A 21661-nucleotide genomic window follows, 5' to 3' on the forward strand; every position below is an offset into this window, starting at 1 on the left:
AAATTTTAAATTACCTTCTTTAAAAAGTGGGCGGTGCCACGCCCATTGTCCAAAATTTTACTAATTTTATATTTTGCGTCATAAGTTCAACTCATCTACCAATTTTCGTCGCTTTATCTGTCTTTTGTAATGAATTATCGCACTTTTTCGATTTTTCGAAATTTTCGATATCGAAAAAGTGGGCGTGGTTATAGTCCGATATCGTTCATTTTAAATAGCGATCTGAGATGAGTGCTCAGGAACCTACATACCAAATTTCATCAAGATACCTCAAAATTTACTCAAGTTATCGTGTTAACGGACGGACGGACGGACGGACGGACATGGCTCAATCAAATTTTTTTTCGATCCTGATTAGTTTGATATATGGAAGTCTATATCTATCTCGATTCCTTTATATATGTACAACCAGCCGTTATCCAATCTAACTTAATATACTCTGTGAGCTCTGCTCAACTGAGTATAAAAAATGGCTTTTATTTTGAGAACACTATCGGTTATTTGAGATCTAACGTCTGAGATTTGAGAATATGAATAATAAATGTTAATTGGGAAGCGCGATATAATGGACAGTACTGATTAGTAGAACCGTTAACAATCGACTATTTGAATAATGGATTAGCAAAGGTTTTTAGGAAAACAATCGGTTATGACTAATGGACTAGTTGTTTGCATATGATTACTGACAGATTCGATCATTTGAATCGTTTTTATTTTGTTTGTAATTTTTATTGAGGTCCGCGATTCGAATGTTGTGGAAATACTGTAAGCCATCTGCAGCTTACATATTCTTCTCCTTGCTTCATTGGTATTCTCAGGAACTAGAAAGGAAATTTGCAGCAAACCATAATTTTTTTTTTGTTTATATGATAAATACTTTACTTATGGAGTTTTCAAATTACATGTTTTAATAACAAAAAATTTAATTTATGAAACTGTTAGTATTCGAAAAATAATAGTGAATCGACTGTATGCTTTGTTGACATCGAATAACAGCTAATCGATTTTCAATCAATGCAAAAGTTGCTGCTCGATTAATCGACTAGTCGAACAATCGATTGTAAACATGTGCACCAGTATGTAGATTATAATTTTACACAAAAAACTTCGATGCTCACAATCTCTCTCTAGCTTTACTGTTCGCTGGGTGTTTTATAAGATTTTGAAGCTTTAGAAAAAAAAAATACCCAATGAAACCGAACGAAATTAAACGAAAATGTAAATATTTTAAAAAATTCGTTTTTATATATAACTGATAATCGACAATTAAATAACCATGTTCACATATAAAGATTACTCTTCTAAAACCTGTAATTATGAGGAAATTCTGGGTGCACCAGATGGCTTTTAAACAGATGGCCGTAGTGGTGTGATCCTAGAGTGGTCCGCCTACCTTACCAAATATCCTGGGTTCAATTCCCAGGCAAAGTAACATCAAAAGTTAGAAACAAGATTTTTCAATTAGAAAATATGATTTGGCAAACACTCCGAGTGTATTTTTAACATGAAAAGCTTCTCAGTGAAAACTCATCTGCCTTGCAGATACCGTTCGGAGTCGACGTAAGACATGTCGGTCCCGCTCCGCCAATTTGTAGGAAAAATTAAAAGAAGCCCAGCGTAAATTGGAAAAGTAGGTCAGCCTTAATCTCTTCGGATGTTTATCGCGCCTTGCATTTTTTTTTTAATAGTTGTTCCCTACTTACTCTATTTCTAATTTCGTTTTTATAGCAATTTAAATTTTTTTAAAACTTTGGTTTGCTGTAATTAACGATTAGAACGTTATTCGCGACTAACCTTTATATGTATGTATCTACAAACTTCAGTTTAACGGTGTATTAGTTAGTATTAATGACTTTGGCTTATCTTATTGTCCACTCGTATCCCATTTTTTTGGTTAAGTTTGCTATTATATGACTTACATAAGCTTCTCTTGCTTTTTGAGATATTTTTCCACTTGAAGTTTTCTTATAAGCGCATTGTGTTCATACTTTTCCCGTGCATCTTCATATTCCATTTCTCTTAATATACGATTATGTTCAAGTTTCTCCTCCTCCTCAATTAGCTGGATGCGTAGTAATTCCTTTTGATAAGTAACTATTTTAAGATTTTCTGCAATTGTTTCCTTATCCGTAATTGGTAGCTTGCTTATGCCTAGAACAAATTAACACAAATGCATATTACGTTCGCACTGTCTATCTGAGGAGCGTTTGATACTTACCTTTCAATTGAGGTTGGTTATCATTTCTCAATTTCGACTTGTAGTTAATAGAATTTTCTACATCAACATTTTCAGGCTTTTCTATTTCCATGTTCTCTTGCTTTTCTTTCAACGGATCTGTGGATTGTTCATCTTAAAGGAAAAATACGAAATTTTACGCATATTTAGTCAAAACGTGACTTTAGTTTACTTGTACAACTAAAAGTAGTGCTCACCTGTATGTAAAATCTTTATTCTCACTTCTTCTTCTTGAACATCCGTTTCGTTTATAAAATCTATAAGTATTTCTTGACAAACCTCTGCTGGAATACCAGTGCTGTTTGCAATTTTGTCCCAACTATCAGTGGTCATTACGGAATCATTCATCTCATCCGAGGAAGTAGATTTATCAGCTATAACAATTAGTTGATAAATATAATAATCATCCACCCAGAACCTGAAACTAGCCGTAGACTAGGGTCTCTATCATGCCGAGAAGGTAGTAGTGCATACCTACTGATTTATTTTTACTATGAAAATGTCATTCTTACATTATAGCTTATAGCTTAATCTCAGACTTGAATAACCTAACGTAAAATTTAAGATCGCACCAAAATCTGATATATAATTGCAATTTCTAAGTCCAATTAAATTTGACTAGAACCTAAATCTACCACCTTCGCTGCTTAGACTTAGATGACCCAATAGGCATCTTTCTTTAGTGAATTAGGTATATATGTTCTCCTGCTGAGCGATTCAATTGACAGGTCAAATATTGTTCTTAGTGAGCAGGTGTGAGCTGTCTGTTTCGTGAGCAGCTTCTCGACGGACAGCTTTCTTTGTATTTCTGAAAGCACTCAATTCGCTTCACAAAGAAAGTGTGTATTTCGGCTGCATTCAAACTTGTGGGCGGACAGTAGGGGTGAGATTTTGGCGGATCAAATAGAGAAACGACGTTCTGCACAATAAACGGAGACGCCCCCACACGTATGGTAGGAAGCTGTCACAGTTCGTCGGATATATCAATCATGAGCGCAGGACTCGTAAACTGCGTCAACTGCAGCCGATGGTAACATTGGCATCCGACCACCTTCCTATACTTATTTCGCTCGAGCGTACTGCCGACTTCATCGTCACAGAAAAACGCACTTTCATAAACTTTAAAAAAGGAAACTGGGAGGAATACAAATCCTTTATAGACAACCCCTTTGCTGTCCTCCCTATCCCGACTGATGCCCGCCAAGGGGAGCGTGCTTTCCGCAAGATCATTGAATCCGCCTCGGCTCGCTTCACTCCCGCCGGTAGAAATGCCGAAATTCGGCCCCACTTTTCGGCGGAGGCCGCAAATTTAGCGAGAGAACGTGACCTTTTAAGACAGCTTGATCCCGACGACCCCCAAATAAGGGATATAAGGGATATAAACCAACGCATCAGATTGCTTGTGGATGAACACATGAGGTCGAAATGGGAGGAGCACCTAAGCGGTTGTAACCTCTCTGCAGGTGTAGGTAAACTTTGGTCCACCGTAAAGTCCCTATCGAATCCGTCTAGGCACAATGACAAAGTTTCCATCGCCTTTGGCGATAAAGTGCTGTCGGATGCGAAAAAATGCGCGACCGCTTTCTGCCGACAATATATAATGCATTCTATAGTCGACAAAGATAGACGGAGGGCCAACAGACATGCACATAAACATAAATTCAGCGCGTCACCAATTACCATCACCGCCAAAGAGGTTGAGAATGCCACCGGTCATGCTAAACCATCCAAAGCAATGGGCCCAGACGGCATAGCCATGCCGATGCTTAAAAGCCTAGGGAAAGAGGGTTTCAAATATTTAGCACATGCCTTCAACATGTCTCTTTCCACCTTTGTCATTCGCTAAAAATGGAAAATGGCCAAGGTGGTCCCGCTACTAAAGCCTGGAAAACCAGCTAACATAGGAGAGTCATATCGCCCGATATCTCTCCTATCGCCAGTAGTCAAGACGCTTGAAGCCATTTTGCTCCCCTACTCCAAAGCAAATTTGCAGCTAGCCTGTAATCAGCATGACTTCAGAAAACTGCATAGCACCACCACCGCGCTAAATTCCATTAGCACCCAGATAAATTGCGGTTTAGAGCAGTACTCGTTGCGCTAGACCTATCAAAAGCTTTTGAAACGGCCAACCATGGCACGCTACTGCAAGACCTGGAAGGGTCTACCCTTCCCCCATGTCTTAAAAGGTGGACCGCACATTTTCTGTGTGGTCGGCAGGCATCAGTGCAATTTAGAAACGAAACATCAAAACCAAGAAGAATATAACAAGGGGTGCCGCAGGGTGGTGTCCTACCCTCACTTTTGTTTAATTTCTACATACCTAAGCTACTTTCGCCACCAGAAGGAGTTACTATCGTTTCCTACGCCGTTGACTGCACAATAATGACCACAGGCACACAGATCGCTGAGCTTTGCAGCAGAATAAACGGCTACTTCCCTGATCTCCCCAGTTTTTTCGCCTCGCGAAACCTGGTATTAGCTGTGTTTTTTTTTTAAGTCTATATTCGTTTACGCTTAAACTTTATATGGACTGCTAAGCGACAAACTTTAAATACACCTCTCAAATTGCTGCGCATAAAATTATTACTACTAAATTTCAATGCGCATTATACTCAGACGTAACTGAAATTTGTGTCTATGTTTCACCCTCTGCACTAATTCCATGTATTCTATGCGCGTCTACTATATATCACAATTCAGCTATATGTTATACACAGAAATACAACAGAGGGTTGTGTCTCCGCTTTTCGGTACACCCTGTAGCTGTAGCTAGTTGTTTAACCACTGGCGCTAGATGGGTCTCCTAAGCATTATCTAAGCAAGGATAGGCGTTTTTTTCACGCGCAAACGAAACGTATACGCGTGTAAAAAAAAGCATCGCTATTATCACCGACTAAATCCTCCGCGACCTTATTTACAAAATGGACGTCCCAAATGACGACCATTTTGAACATCCACGTCGATGGCTCTACGCTACCGACTGTCCTACATCCCGAAATCGTGGGTGTGACGTTTGATTAGGATCTACATTTTGGTGAGCATGCAGCCGCAATTGTACCGAAAATCCAGAGCCAGAGTAATAAAATCCTCAAATCCCTTGCTAGCAGTACTTGGCGAAAAGACAAATAAACGCTCAATACCACATACAAAGCAATTGGCCAGCCGATTGCATTCTACGCGTCTCCTATATGGTCGCCAAGCCTAAAAACTACTCACTGGAAGAAGCTACAGGCCTGCGAAAATACTGCTCTCAGAACCGCCACGGGCTGTCTCCTTATGTCCCCAGAACACCATCTACATAATGAGGCGAGAATACTCCCCATCAGGGAGAGAAATGAGATGCTAACCATTCCTGTTGAATATCCAAAAACCTGGGCATCCCAACAGACATCTAATTGATGAGCCAACACCGCCTAGGGGCTTAAGGAGTCATCTCCGTAAGCATTATGAGGAAATACGACACCTGAGAACTCAGCCGTATGAAGCAAAAAAACACAAGCAGGTCCTCAGTGAACTCCACAAACAGGCGTCGGACTTTTATGCCAGGAATTTCCCGGTGAATCCAGTCCTCAAAGAACAGTACCCAAAACTTGCGGAAGAGGAATGCACACTCCCCAGGGAAACGCGAGTCACTCTAGCTCAACTTCGTTCTGGATTCAGTAACAGGCTAAACTCTTACCTATCCACAATCAACCCCGACATACAAAATGTATGCCCCGCTTGCAATGTGTCCCCACATGACACCAACCATCTCTTTAATTGTAATGTGGAACCAACGCCTCTAACACCCCTTTCATTATGGTCCAACCCTGTTGAAACAGAAAGTTTCCTTGGACTCCCGTTAGAAGATACTGATGACAATCTGTGATCGGTCGCAACTATTGGGTGGGGCGAAGCACTGCTACAACAACAACAACCGGAGGTTTTGTGGAGTTTCATCAATGTTGGGTACTAGCCCGATAATTTCGAATATGATTTGATGTGCCCACGTTGAACCTTTTAGGTCATTTAATCCCTTCCTTCCGCGTAAATATTGTGGTCGTCAAAACCTCACTTGCTAGGTAAGTAAGCTTCGCTACTGGAAGTTGAGGTTGAGAATTGAGTTGGAGAAGCTTTAAATTGGAAAGCAATAAAGGCCTCCTGTTGTTGTTGTTTTAGCGATTAAGACATAAAAGGCCTCTTTGGCTATACTGGCGTTAGGGTCATCGAATATGATTTTGATGTCATGGCGAGGGCAGTCATCAACTATCGCGGCTAGAGTTTTTTTACAGGTAAAACCCAAGGAACGGATTTTGACACGCTTGCCTTACCGCGTGCATATTTTAAGCACAATCTCCAACCCGATGGATGCTTGTTCAGTATGCTAGTCAGTCCCTATACCTTGTCTGAATTATATAGGAAGACCATACTCTACAAACATTTTAAACTATGGCCATGACATTTTCCAATCTCCACATACACATATTTAGGTATACCAAGCAGTTTCATTGACACACACACACACATACCTGATATCTTTGCTGTGGTACTTGCGTACTTCTTCGCCATTCTCTTTTTCAAGTTCTTATAATTTAATTGTAAGCTTTTCATTGTACGGGTGCATCCTTTGCTTGTTGCATTAAATTCTTTCGTCACCTGCTTCCATGCTTTTTCTTTTTGAATAAGTGCAGCTCCGTCGTTTTTTCTATTTTCAATTATAAACTTATGATTTTTTAATATTTTGCACAACAGTATAGTTTCAGATGTGGTGAAGTTTGGAGCACGGGTTCGTCGTTCAGTTTTGGCAATTTTCATGATTGCACTGGGACTTATTATCTCTTTTACAGATTTTAATGTAAAGATGCAGCAGTTAAAAGTTTTAAAATTTTGAGTGCAAATCTGCAAGTGAATGAATTTTCCATTATTTAAAATATATAAATAATGTAACGGTACTAGATTTTATATTAATTTTTACCAGTTGCTCAGCACCCTTTTACTGCCCACAACCTCAAACCAAAAGTATGTATTCAATTTTATGTGCATAAGGATAACCCAAACAAACGGTATAAGGACATTCAGTGATGCCAACCACTCTCGAATTGTCCTTCCTTTATCTGGGCAAATTGATAGTAATTCTTTACGACAGCATGACACTGCTAATACGCGTCCAAAAATATCGAGAGAGGTATCAAACGACGCGTCTTGATATCAGTATTAATAATCCCAAGGCGGAAAAAAAATGTTAACTCGTTCAAAAGATATTAACGAAAAACCCAAAAAACACTCGCGGGTACCTCCGAAACCGAGGGTGGTATCCATAGTATTTTTGCGCAGAACACCTTTCTGCATTGGCGGCCTTCGGCCGCGCTTATATAAAATTACCCTGGGTGGGTCCAACATCGGTTTGCCGATGCGATATCCTCGCAAAACACTTTTACCCACAGCTTTTCTTGTGGGTACTACAACATTACAACAACCATATTAAACTCGCCAACGTTAACTTCAAATATCTCCGAACAAAGATAACATTTTTCTTTTCCGCCTTCGGATTATTGTTCTCGTGATTAATATGCGTCTTTTGACAAATCTCTCGATATTTTTTGAAGCGTATTAGCAGTGTCAGTCTGTCGTATAGAATTACCCGTATTTGTTCAGTGGCATATTTATATGGATGAAGGGGAAATAAAAACATGTATGGGCGTTAAAGCGTAAGTTATTTTAATGTTGTGGGTAGGTTAGGTTAGGTTAGGTTGGGTGGTAGCTTCCCTGATAGGGGAAGCTCACTTGGACAACATGAAGGTCCGTTGTGATACCACATATAATAAACTAAAATAACGGTGACGTAGATGTAACTACTTAGAGAATCGTTGGGTAGCAACGATAAAGTTCCGAATGATACCGATCTCAACCTTGGATAGCTCCTCGGGAGATCCAAGTGAGTAGCGACCGAAATACTTTCGCCTAGTTCTGGCAAAAGCTAGGTAATCAAGCATAAAGTGATTTGGTGATTCCACCTCATCATCTTCCATACAACTGCAGCAGGATGGAGTTTCCAATATATTGAGATGTACCGCATGAATACCCATGGGACAGTGCCTTGTCAAAACCCCAATGACCATTGATAGGTGAGCCTTAGTGAACCCAATTACTTCAGCAGACGGTAATTCTTTACTTTAGCTAACAACTGCTAAAACTCTTCCAAAAATATTGGGAGCGGTGTCAAAAGACGCGATTTGGACCCAGGATCACGAATCAAATTTTATTTCTTTTCGGAGATATTTGCAAACAAAATTGAAAATTTTCATGTGTTTGTTGTAATTTCGATGATTTTGTTGTAATTTCGATGATTTTGTCGTACCCACAATAAAAACTGTGGGTAAAAGTGTTTTGCGCGGATATAGTTTTGGTCTCTAAACCGATGTTGGACCCACCCAGGTAAGAGATCCGCCTGACAGTTACCCGGTATATCACTATGGCCCGAGACCCAGATAATCTTAATTGTAAAATAATTCGATGCAATCGCAAGTGAGGTCAGGTACTCCCAGACCACCCTCGATCGCACTGTAGTTGAGCTCAAGGCCTTTATAGCCGCTTGGCAATCAGAGTAGATATTAAATTCCCTAACCGTAGAAGGACTGGATAGCATTTTATCCACCGCATCCTTAATAGCAGCAACTTCCGCTTGGAATACACTGCAGTGATCAGCCAACTTAAACTTGCGGCTTACATTTAGCTCTTGACAAAAGAACCCCCCCACCCTCCCACCCCCCCCCCCCCCCCTTCCAATCTTTCGGACCGCCTTCGACCCATCCGTGAAGAAGGGTACCTATTTCCCAAAAATCTTTGTTTTGTTGCAAAACCCGTTAAGCCCAAGTTTTTACTGTAAAGCAAGGCGAATTTATTACAGGTGGTGTTATCCCATCAGCTGATTGCTTCTTCTTGATAATTTTCCATACAACGCTTTGTACTCAAGGCGAATTCATTACAGGTGGTGTTATCCCATCAGCTGATTGCTTATTCTTGATAATTTTCCATACAACGCCTTGTACTGCAAAATGTCTGTTAATCGAAATCAATGAAAATTTTCTTTTGCCTTAACATTCCTCTGCACGGCGAATTGATTGAATTCGCTTTGAAACCACCTGTATAGATTCCCCTTGCTTGTACTGCAAAATGTCAATTAATCGAAATCAATGAAAATTTTCTTTTGACTTGACATTCATCTGCACGGCGAATTGATTGAATTCGCTTTGCCACCACCTGGTATAGATTCGCCTTCGTTTGTATCAACATCTGAGTGTACGTACAGTACGAATAAAAAATCTTTGTTTACCAAGTAATAGTGCTGCCGGCTGCCGGGATCGTCTGAAATTAATTATATTCAACTTTTACACTAATCACCGAACCATTGTAAATTCATACAAGTGGCGAATGTTTGATAAAAACGTTCGCAATAGTAAACAGCTTCGATCACCTGTTCATACGCTGTTCGATTACTTAAATCATTTGCTCAATATCGTTTTTCAAACATTTTTGTAGACGAATGGTATATTGCACTATTTACATATTTTAAATTGTATGTGTAGCTGGCTGCTAATGCTTTGATCTATTAACTTGATCTTAGAAATGAATATTAATATGTAGTCTGATTATCTGCCATTCGCGACAGCCGTTCTCTCTGTCAACTATTATTTGACAGGTAGGTATGGCAATGGAGGAATAGAAAGATTTTTCACTTGTATACTTGTATGATTTCACAATGCACCAAACCAAGGAGGATAAATATATTTATCCTCTTTGACCAAACACAGGTATACAAGGCGTCATCATGATGGAATTTTAGAAGGTGGCGCATTGCTCATGTAAACATTATTTTAAAGGCAATTTCACGTCATTTTCCTTTAGCTCTTGTTTTTTTCTCTCTTTCTTTCATTCGCTGAAGAAGATACGCAGAACGAAGCAATTTTGAACTCGTGAATGCGCAATCTGGGAAAGTGATTTGTGGGGCATTACCATTAAACAATCTCGTCATTGACAGGCGTTTTTGGTGGTTGGTGGTGAACTGTCGGCAATGCAGTGCATTTGTCTCTTTTTTTCTGTGCAACATTGACAGTCGAGAGATTGGAAGAAGATTGAAGAAAATTTGCACAGGACAATTGAGGTCATAGTGTACAAGTACAAGTGTGTTGACTTATCTGTCAAGCATTCTGACAGGCACTCGCTGGATTCGGAATGACAGCGAATTCAAAATGGATACCATTACCGAGTGCGCCGAATGATTGAAAAATTGAAAAAGTCGATACGATTGGTAGTCAAAAATGTTGTCGTTGAGACCAAAAATGCGACTCTAGACCTGAGATTTCCATCAGGTGAGCGAGGCTGTTTGTAGTTTTGACGTTTATTGCTTAGTGAACACACTTGGTATAGGTACACTATGATTGAGGTGAGCAATTGAATTTTACAAAAAAACTACATGAAAAAATTCTTTGCAATATAAACTACATTATCGAAAAGGAAGGAGTGGTAACATATAAACAAGTAAAAGGTCGTTTTCAATCAAAATTGAATATACAAAAATTTATTAACAAAAAATGTCCATATACATAACATCTGCTGATTCGCCTCAAACAAGCAAGAAAAAAATTAATGTACTAAAGTGATGTAAAACTCCTTTGCTTCTTTAACTTAATTGTGCCAATCTTCAAGATAATGTGCCTATTAACTTTGGAATTTGTCTATTTGCAGAAAAAAGAAAATGTCGCAAGGTTTAACCTCGCTGCAGGGCGGTTCCAATAAGGTCTTCATACAACGCGATTACAGCGAAGGCACATCAGTCAAATTTCACACACGGCTTCCCAGCGAATTGGAAGGCTTGGTGAGTACAGCATGAATCCATTATTAATGAAATGAACTATAAATTTGTGCTTTTTATAATATTCTCCAAAGGTTGAACGTCAAGTGTTTGAATCTACCATAAATAGGCTGAATGAATTTTTCGCAGAGGCGGAAAAAGGCTCTTGTAGTACTTACTGTGAAGGTTGCATTGGCTGTATCACCGCTTATTTGATTTACATGTGCTCGGAGACACACTATGAAAAGGTAAGTGCTACACACGTCAACTACTTATCAAGGTATACCTACTATATGAGCAACTTTTATTCATACAGACCCTGCGTAAAATATCAAAATTTATTGCTTCCCAAAATGAGCGCATTTACAACCCAAAAGGTTTACAAGTAATCGATCCCACGTATCGAGGCTTGCGTGTTATTGAAATATCTGTGTTAGATCGTCCTGGACGGACGTGACTTCCGCTTTCTCATTCAACTGAAGAGTTTTTCATGTGAAATTGATTGAGAGCAACGTTTGTGGTAAAAAATATGACAACAAAATATCCAATCGAAATCGAGCTTCTCATACTTTTCCATATTATGATTTTGGTTATAGTATTTCTTAAAAGTTTCACTAGAAAGGATACGTTTTAATTTAGTAAATATAGCTACACCTAATTTTTATTATATCACACGTGAATGCATTCATAAATACAAGCTAATTTAACGATTTCGGTATCCTAGTTATAAAATGCTAATTTGAATACAGAATTACTGGCCGTAAACAGTAAAGCCGTGAAAATCAAATATAGCAAATCTATGAACATTATAAAAGTGTAGTGCGAAATTTATAGATGTAGGAATTTAAGTAAACATTTATGCACCAATTTATATAATTTTTACTGAATTTATAAGCCCCAAAATCAATACGGTAAAATAAAAATAAAAAATTTAAAACTGCAGTTTATTAACTGCTTAATGTATAGTAACAGCTCTAATGAAACCTGCATATGTAACGATAGCTGTTCAAGCTTTAATGAGATTGCGTAAACTTACTATAGTGTTTCATCAGCGTATATCAGTTGTTTAGTATAATGAAAATAAAAAAAACTTTCAAAGTATATAAAATGTATAAGTCACTGATTAAAATTGAACAAAATAATAAAGGGTATAATATGTATAATGTATAAGCGTTATTAGTTTTTAAAGTATGTAATGTATTTACTACTTAATCTAATGAATTACCAAAATGAGTATACTAGTTAAATATAATAAATCATTTATGTATACTTCTATATTGCTACTACAGAACTGCTACAATCACAAACACGTTTGATTTCGAACTCAAAACTCATTACGAGAATATTGTACTAGCAATATAGGGGTATTACAAATATGTATTAAAGAGAAGATGAAATTTATACTAAAAGGAACAATAAACAAACAAGTTTAAGAACGCCCCATATTTTAGACGTTTAATGCGAACGGTCCATATTTCAGAATTTCATTGAAGAACTTACTATGCTAGTTTAACGTTTTTTTTTGTATGCCATATAGTACCAAAATTGAGAGATGTGAATAACCTTTTTCACTTAAAGGCACGAACAACTTAATGGTGCCTCTAACACCTATCTCCCTATGGTTCGCCCCTGTTGAAAAAGCCAGTTTCCTTGGACTCCCGTTAGAGGACTTTGATGACAACTTGTGAGTGGTAGTGTCCATTGAATGCGGCGAAGGTCTGTTAATACAACAACAACTTAATGGTGCTTGTTACCGGAACGTACCGGATCTACATATATCCGAAAAAGGAACATCGATAGCACTCCCCAAAACCTTTGGAGACTGTTCTTATCGTTGCAACAACAACAACAACTAACTTCAAATGAGGACGGACGATGTATTTAAATTTCTTACGGTCGTCCAACAAGGCTTGCCAGTCGCTTCTTCGCTGAACTGGTACGAATTGGTGACACCATGGAAATCGTTTTCCACCTGTTCCTTCCAATGGAGTGGAAGAGCATCATCTTCCAATCGCATAACATGGCCTAGTCAGCGTAGCCACGTGTTTTATTTCGCTGGGCTATGTTGATGTCTGAGTAAAGCTCTCTGACCTTTACCTACCATTTTCCTGTGCAGACTGCTTCCTATTGATGTTGCGTTGAATAAAACTATTTTATATTCAGATTTTTTCTTATATATTTTCAATGAATTTTACATTTATTTGCATTCAAATTTTTTCTCTGTGCAGTTAATAAATTGTTTGCATTTCTACTACACACATTTAGTATTTGTACATACAAACATAACTTAAATTAAAAACTACTACAATAGCCAAATATTTTTGTTAAAAATTTGCTTGCGAATATTCGATATATTCTAATATACACCTGGGAGTAAAAAAATAGCAGAAAATAAAAACTTCAAATCGTATCAATTATTTTCTTTTTAATTTAAGTAATTGAAAAAAAAAAGAAACTATGAAATATGTAACAAAAACTACGTAAACCTTCTCGAAAAATTAGATACGTGTGGGAAGTTGCTAAAAATGTTCATAAAATTTTCCATTTTTTTTTATGATTTAAGAAACTTTAAAAGAGCGATTTGGTATTAAAAAATATTTCAGTCAGTTCAAAGTGTAATATTGACGTCTCTCAACACTTTTGACATTTATTTTGGGCATACAGAAGGAACTAACTGATCAAATTTCCAAAAAATGTGCTGTTTCTTTTTTACTCACAGATGTACATAGAACATTCCACCCCACTCATTTTACCGATAGATTTTACATCACCGCTTTTACTGAAATTTGTATGTATATGGCTATGTATCCATCGCAAAATATTTATATTTTTCACAATATTTTTTACTGCCAGTCAGGTTATGATTTCTTCAAATTACTGTATTTTTTAGTGACTTTTTTTTAATATCTTGACAAAGAATTGTCTGAAATTGGTCGTGCTGGGTTATTGTCCTTTGATTGATTAAAAGAAATTTATTAAAAATTTGAATGTTTTCTTATCAACAATGAAAAAATTCAGATGGAATTGTTTTTACTGAGCTTTAAAAAAAATACGAAAATTATAAAAAAAAAATTTTATTTGATACTAGCACACCCGGCAGACGTTATTCTGCCCTAAACTTGGTATATCTGCATACATTTTAATAAGCCTTTTCCGTCTAACTCGGAGACCACCCACCCAGCTTCAATTTGATGTCCATATTCTATAAACACATTCTAGGGGTACCCGGGTCCACGTTTTGGCCTATATCTCGAGACCCTGTGCGTCGATCGCAACCAAACCATGTGAGGTATACGCAACTTATGTGAAAGTTTGAACAAAATCGCCCGGCTAGTTTTTGATTCTATAAGCCTCACACAAACGGACATTCATTTTTATATATGTGACCCGGTCTATGAAAAGGTGGCTTATGACTCAAACAAATTACTACTACTAAGAAACTGAAGAAATGCATTGTTTATCTTCAACAACTGTTTCTCGCAATTTCTTTTTTGAGTCATAAGCCACCTTTTCATAGAACGGGTCACATATATAGATTTCCTCTAAGAAAAATAAAAAAAAAATTATATAAACCTTTTTCGAAGGGTACAACAAAACGCTAAATCAATGATGCAAAATCCATCGGTTTGTGGAGCTGACATGGAATGCCCCCTATGCATATGCACTTAGTTTCATATCTACATGAACTATTTTAGAATCGAATTGTATACGATTTTGATTGTGTTTGGTTTTGATTCATTAGTTTATATAAGAAAACATAAGCAAAGCAGTATTTAAAATCTGTAAATATTTACATACATAATACTGCATAAATTTGTAGCAGCTTTATTTTTGAACAAGAGGCAATCAATCAATATCAATTTCTATAACATAACAGATATTTTGTTTTAATTTTAATATGGGTTGCATTTTCAAATTTTAAAAATATGTAACAAAATTACCAGAGTAATATACTTATTAAAACTTAAGCATGGCAAGGTTGACACCATACATAATATTAAATTGTGATTACCCCAATTATTGCTTCATGAGCTGGATACCTGACTAATTTTCTTTTTGATTGCTTTGCTAATCTTTCTTCATATCTCTTCAAACCTCTTACACAAGGTCGTCGTTAAGAATTAGCCCATGATTTGCTGCTAAATTATGACCAGTGACCCCTTCTCAAAACAGAAACGTTTCGGGCAGTAACGGAGGCCTTGCCACAGTTTTCTTACCTATAGTTATTATTTGACGGCTAGTCGAGAAACGCCGTTATCAGGGCCATGAGGCAGACTAGCGGCATCGACAAAACATTTAGTATATATTCACTCCAATATCGAGAAAGCAACTACTCCTAAAGCCATACAGAAAGATAGGAAAAATAGTGGTAATATGCCAACAATACAGAGCTTGTAAAGCAAAGCAAGAGGAGGTGACGCTGTAATTTTGGCTGTCCCTGTGAGGATGAGTTTCGTGTGGTGAAGCAGTCCCTGACTACCGCTGATTGATCGTATTAGTCCCTTCTGTCCGATGTTTATCGAAAGGTGGGGATGTATGCCAATCTGCAGTGAGTAAACTGTTCCCAAGGCCAGTGTTTGGACCTATTCCGAAAGAGGGTTGGAAGGTACTTGTCGTATCTCAGCCTACATACGGTCGCACTCCATCACTAAATGACACACATAGCAGGAGCATATAATCTACACGGCTTCGAAGGAGAAGTCGAGGGCGAGGAAAAAATTGACATCGAGAGCCTTAAAAAGAAAGGACAACAGGGGTAAGTTTTGTATGTATATTGGGCATACTTAAAGTAATATGCTTAGTGAGTTCAAACATGATATATCCATATATGACTGTCCAGTACGAGATAATTTAACGTTCTGATACCACGCATACAACAGCTTCAGTGTACCCCTTATAAGGGTAAAAAAGGTAAGGCTTTTAAAAAATTGAACTGAAACAAATTCCAGGGGTTAGTAGGTAGGAAGCTTGGGATAGCTAAGGATGTTGCCACTGCTGAGGAGTTCGGAGGGATGCCACATCACCATTTCAAATATGCTAATAAATGCTTATAACAGAGTATGCCTTTATAGCAGATCCAGGAGCAAAACAAAGCCACCATTGTTGGTAAGCACCATAGTGTCATTATTGTGAGATCTTTAAGCTAGCAAAGGCTGCAGAAAACGGAGCTTGCTGCAATGGGGACAGAGATATGTTCAGGATCCAAAAACCTGAAAGAAACAAGGCCTACATGGTGTTAAGAAAACATTTCGTTGCAAACATCGAATGCCCCATCGAAACAGTTAGGCTGAGAAAAATTCAATCGAAGTGTAGTAGTTTTGGCACTGTAATAGTAAACAGTCCTTCGAGGCGCTTCTGGAGACACATTTAAACTTAATTGTCCCTTTTTGACTGGCCGCCGTGTGGTGGTAGCGTTCTCCGCCTACCACACCGAAAATCCTGGGCTCACGTATCGGGCAAAGCAACATCAAAACTTTAGATTCTAAAGTTTAGAAACAAGTTTTTAGATTAGAAGTTTTTCAAAGCAGGGTTGCATCTCGGCAGTGATTTGCCAATCACTCCGGCGGCAATTCGCCTTACATTTATTTTTTCCGAATATGAACCGTACAATACCAGGGATGGTGACCGATACCAATTAAGAACAAGCTGAAAAAGCCCTCTAGAACTTACAATCGCCAGATCGTAGACTGGCTGCAGATAATATTTGATGCGTGTAGAAAATTAAGGGCCGTTTTCACCATCTTCAGAAAAGTGTAAAAAAAAGTCAGCTGTTTTGTTGATTTTCAATGTGTGCATAGATTTCTGTGATTTGTACTACAATATATGTATTTGCAATTATCGATTTAATTGGGGCGAGTCGCACTGTGATGGTGAAAAAAAAAATTTCAAATGAAGCTATCTACAGGATCGATATCCTATAGTTAAATTTTAACTTAATTAGAGATGGAAAAAACGGCACTTAATTATATGCCGCACTCTTGGAGGCCGGTTAGCGTCGTCTTTCTGCCATGGAAGGGAAAGCTTAGGTATGTGTATTGTGACGAATATTAGCAACACTAAGGGATGCTATCATCTCTAAGTCGATACTAAGCAGTGACTTGTATGTAAATAAACAAATCAAACATTATATCTACACATATGTACATGCCAGCAGCGGAGAGATGCTCACAAAAGTATGCAATCATCAGCAAAGTACTTCTCACACATACACATGCATATATTTGAGATGCTCACAAAAGTAGGCAATCATTTGTGCAAGTATCACTCACACATACACACGCATATGAGAAGCTGTAAACGTGCATCTGTAGTTTATAGCTGGTAAACAAGTAGTAAATTCTAGAAGAAGAAACGCTTAGAAGTATGCGAACGAGACATCACAGAGTATAAAAGGAGTTAAAGCTGAGTAAGCAGTAATCAGTTTGATTTAAGCACGCTATCAGTTGCTAAGTATAAGTGTTATTAAAGTAGTCTAATAAAGACCATTTTGCATTAATAAATATTGGAGTTCTTTATTCAACAGTTTAGCGATACGAACTTTAGTAGAAGGTGTAAAATAAGCGGAATTTCACTAAATTCGTTATAGTATTATAAAGACTATAGGCCAATTAGCTTAATAACTTTCTTTCTAAAAACACCAACGGCCGTTTTCATTATCTCTAGATAAGTTAAAATTTAACTGTAGGATAGAAGTTCTTCAGATAGCTTCATTTGACATTTTCGTTTCCACCAACAAAGGATGGCATAGCATCAGTTGATTGGATAATTGTGAATATCTTGCGCTACAAATCGCAGAAATCTATTGTGAATACACAAAATTCAACAAAATTGTTGATTTTTCACTACACGTTTGCCAGCATGAAGAAAACTAGAATTTCGATAACTTATAGATAAGAGCACAAATCACCCACAGAAGATTGTGCATTCACGAGTATAAAATTGCTTCGTTCTGCGCATCGACGTCACACTTGACTGCTTCAGCGAATGAAAGAAAGAGAGAAAAAAACAAGAGCTGAAGGAAAATGACGTAAAAATTGCCCATAAAAAACAGCTGAATTAATGTTTACATGCGCGCGCTACCTTCTATAATTCCATCATGATAAGAGACTAACTGAAGGTGGTGAAAACGGCCCTACTATCAAAAATTAACGAAAGAAAAAAAGGTATTATGTTAAATATCCGTGCTTCCAATTAGTTACGCAAATCTGTAGTTATTCCAAAACGGCCTGCTTATTTTTAATTTTATTTAGTTTAAGTTAATAGTTGTTAATTTTTTATTTTTGGTATTGATTTTTGCTTTTGCTTTGATTTAGTTTATTTGTTTTGTTTTATGTTTATAAGTACATTTAGGTATATTTGCCACTAAAATAGAAATTGACATGCACATTTACTAATTTAAATTTATAAATATGAGTTAATGTACAAACATACAACTAAACTTTAAAACATTTGAGTTAAATTTCATATTTTTTACTAATTTCATTAATTAATTTATTTTGCAGCGTTTTACTACGATTTTATCTCTCACAAACTTATTCTAGTACTATCTTTTCTCCCATTCCCACTTAATTTAACGAATATTGCAGTTTTTGTGAAAATTTTACTTAATTACTTACATAATTCTATAAAATTTTAGCCCAAGTCGGACAGCGTTTCACCTATTAAATATATTCCTTCTTACAGCTCTTCGTTTTTTTATTTTGTTTCCTATTTACTCTATCGGCTTAAAAGCTCTACACAGTGCAATAGTGTAAGAGACTAACTCATAACCCTTAAATTTTCATTACTTTAATACAACTTTTTGTCTTTGTGCTAGAATAAATTTATGTAAAGTTAAGAACAAATTATTTAACTAATAAATACAATTTATTTTTAATTCTTCATAAGGATTTTTGCTCAAATTTACAAAGTATTTTATTTCAATAACTTTATTAAACTATATATGAATATATATATATATATATATATATCAATAATTTTTTTTTAACATATTGTGGGAATCTACGCATTTAGTTATATACATAAGTTTAATTATAATTTAATAAATTACGATTTTTATGTTTTAGTATCGCTATCGTAGAAGATTGTAACACTCACGGTCAGAAACGTGGTGTAACTTGAAAGTTTATGCGCTGTATGTAAATTGCACAGCGTTTGCTTACATGACTTAAATGTTCTACACTTTTGTATTTTGTGCCGCTTTTTCTTCTCTGAATTTGATTATTATTCATTTTTTTTTTTCATAATTTCCACTATCATTCTGCTACTCTTATGCTATATTTAAATAAACATTATATAACAATAGTTTCCTAGTTTTTCCAGTTGAGTGACAATTTTTCGCAAAAGTTCACAATTTTACAATTCAATAATTACTAAGATCGCTATTTTTGCGACTAATCGACTAAAATGTATAGTAAATTGCTCGACAATTATCCGATTACTAGACTATTGATTAATCACACCGAACATAAAAGTAAATTTTATTTACTGAAGACTGTATTAAGTGTAGCGAATTCTGATTTAAAAATAATCAGGTAATCCATTTATATGACTAGATTAACAGGTTAACGTTTATCACTGTCTAAGCACTAATAATTGCTTATGTACAATTTTTTTTTTGTTTTTTGTTTTTTTAGTTAGGAAATTTTGACTAGTTACTTTTTGATATTAAAATCACTGAAATAATGCTCCTTAAAATTATTAAACGCTTATTTCAAAGCAGTCACTTGGAATTTCAATATATTTTTGAAGTGCTTACTATCAAAAATAGACTTTACTACTTTTATGCATATGCCCCAGTATTTTTTTTTTTAAGTTTTTAGTTACCATAAACAAACTTAATTTTAAATTTGAACAATTCCCCGAAACATTTGATTTCTCATCAACCTACATAGATCTCTAGTGCCGTTTTGCCATGTGAACTTTGAAATGTATCTGCCAAATAACACAAAAGCTGTGTTTTTTTACGCGCTTATATATATGCACTTAAATTTTACGTGGACTGAGTGCATAACTGTATCTGCTCTAATGAAAGTGTTGCGCATAAAATTGTTACTAAAAATTATGTGTCTCCACTATTCTCCACTTTCAATTTTGGTGTGCGTTATACACTATGTCCGACCAAGTGCGTGGATCCACTATTTATCGGAGATGTATATGCAAGTAAAAAAAAAACACGGCCAAATTTTGTTCACAAAAAATGTTTTCATAGATCTTGAAGTTTTCTTGAGAAAATGGTTCTTAATTTTCAAGTTTTATTCTTCCCTTTTTTTATTCACTAAAATAGCCTGATCATTTTACGTTATTTTGTAAATTCTTTTGTACAAAATTTGATTTTGAGAAATGTTTTACTGTTAAAGTGCCATTTCATGCCACTAATTTCACGGACATTTGTAAAATTTGTGTACAGCGCGAAAAAGGTTTTCCAGATTTATTTAATTTTTTTTAGGGAAATTCCAGGCGTTTTTAAAATTTTCGGCTTTTGTTTTTTATTATATGACTTTTTATAAAAGTTCGATAAAATTTTTTGCTAAAGGGCAATTTTTCACCAAGCTATTAAAAAAATTATTGTAAGAAATTTTAACAAAAAAAAAAAAAACAAATTTATATCATAAAAGCCGTAATTTTACCATTACGAGACAAGTTGTTGCTATCGTTATTTTTTAAATAAAAAAAATCAAATGGTTGAGTTTTCTTCATGGAGTTATTATATTATTTTGTTTTATCTTATGTTATTTTGTTTTATTTTATTTTATTTCATTTTATTATGTTTTATATTATTTTATTTAAATTTTATTTTATTAACCTTTTTTATTTCATTTTATTTTATATTATTTTGCTTTTCTTAATTTTCCTTTATTCAATTTCATTTTGTTTACATTTTATTTTACTGTTTTTATTTAATATGAGTTTTTTTATTATATTTAATATAGCGTTATTTCATTTTGTTTTATTTTATTTTATTTTATTTTATAATATTTTTGTTTACTTTATTTTATATTATTTTATTGAATTTTTTTTTTATTTAATTTTATTTGGTTTCCTTTTTTAATTTTTTTTTTGATATTTTATAATTTTGTTATTTGTTGTTTATTTTAGTTTATTTAGTTTTATCTAATTTAATTCAATTCATTTTATTAAACTTTTTTTTTCATTTTATATTTCTTTATTTAATTTAATTGTATTTCATTTCATTTCATATTTTATTTTACATAAAGTCTACATGGTGATCAAAAGGAATGTAAACAAAAAGGCAACTCTTAGAGACCAATTGTACAGCGAACCACGGGACATTCATATGGCTTAGCAGCTAAAGGCTTGCACTGATATGAATGTTGGAGATTCGAGTTCAACGCTCAGCTCCCGAAAAGCTAGCTGATGAAGAAGTGAAATTCAGAAACATGTCCTAGTAACCATCGCCGTTTGAAAACTTACAATTTGTCTTTAATATCAATTACATAAAGTGTATTTTATTTAAGGTTTTTTATCATATTTGTTTTTATTTTATTTTATTTTATTTTATTTATTTTGTTTTATCATTCAAGGTTCGAATCGAGCTCAAGGCCAGAACAATAATTTTTTTTCTAATGATAATT

General features: G+C 35.6%; 2 protein-coding genes across 2 annotated transcripts; one reads left to right on the plus strand and one right to left on the minus strand.

The window, feature by feature from the left end:
• Positions 1 to 1333: 1333 nt before the first annotated feature.
• LOC137238263 (myb/SANT-like DNA-binding domain-containing protein 4) lies at positions 1334 to 7206 on the minus strand. The gene is made up of 5 exons (XM_067763057.1): positions 7191 to 7206; positions 6745 to 7114; positions 2434 to 2610; positions 2219 to 2350; positions 1334 to 2151 (listed from the first exon to the last, which is right to left on the minus strand). The coding sequence occupies exons 2-5, from the start codon at positions 7028 to 7030 to the stop codon at positions 1916 to 1918; spliced, it is 831 nt and encodes a 276-aa protein (XP_067619158.1). The 5' UTR covers positions 7031 to 7114; positions 7191 to 7206; the 3' UTR covers positions 1334 to 1915.
• A 3446-nt stretch (positions 7207 to 10652) lies between these two features.
• On the plus strand, positions 10653 to 12509 carry LOC137238264 (golgin subfamily A member 7). Its single transcript, XM_067763058.1, has 4 exons — positions 10653 to 10760; positions 10961 to 11090; positions 11162 to 11314; positions 11383 to 12509. The coding sequence occupies exons 2-4, from the start codon at positions 10971 to 10973 to the stop codon at positions 11521 to 11523; spliced, it is 414 nt and encodes a 137-aa protein (XP_067619159.1). The 5' UTR covers positions 10653 to 10760; positions 10961 to 10970; the 3' UTR covers positions 11524 to 12509.
• Positions 12510 to 21661: the final 9152 nt, after the last annotated feature.

The sequence above is a fragment of the Eurosta solidaginis genome, chromosome 1, assembly GCF_040869045.1.
Source record: "Eurosta solidaginis isolate ZX-2024a chromosome 1, ASM4086904v1, whole genome shotgun sequence".
Taxonomy (NCBI): domain Eukaryota; kingdom Metazoa; phylum Arthropoda; class Insecta; order Diptera; family Tephritidae; genus Eurosta; species Eurosta solidaginis.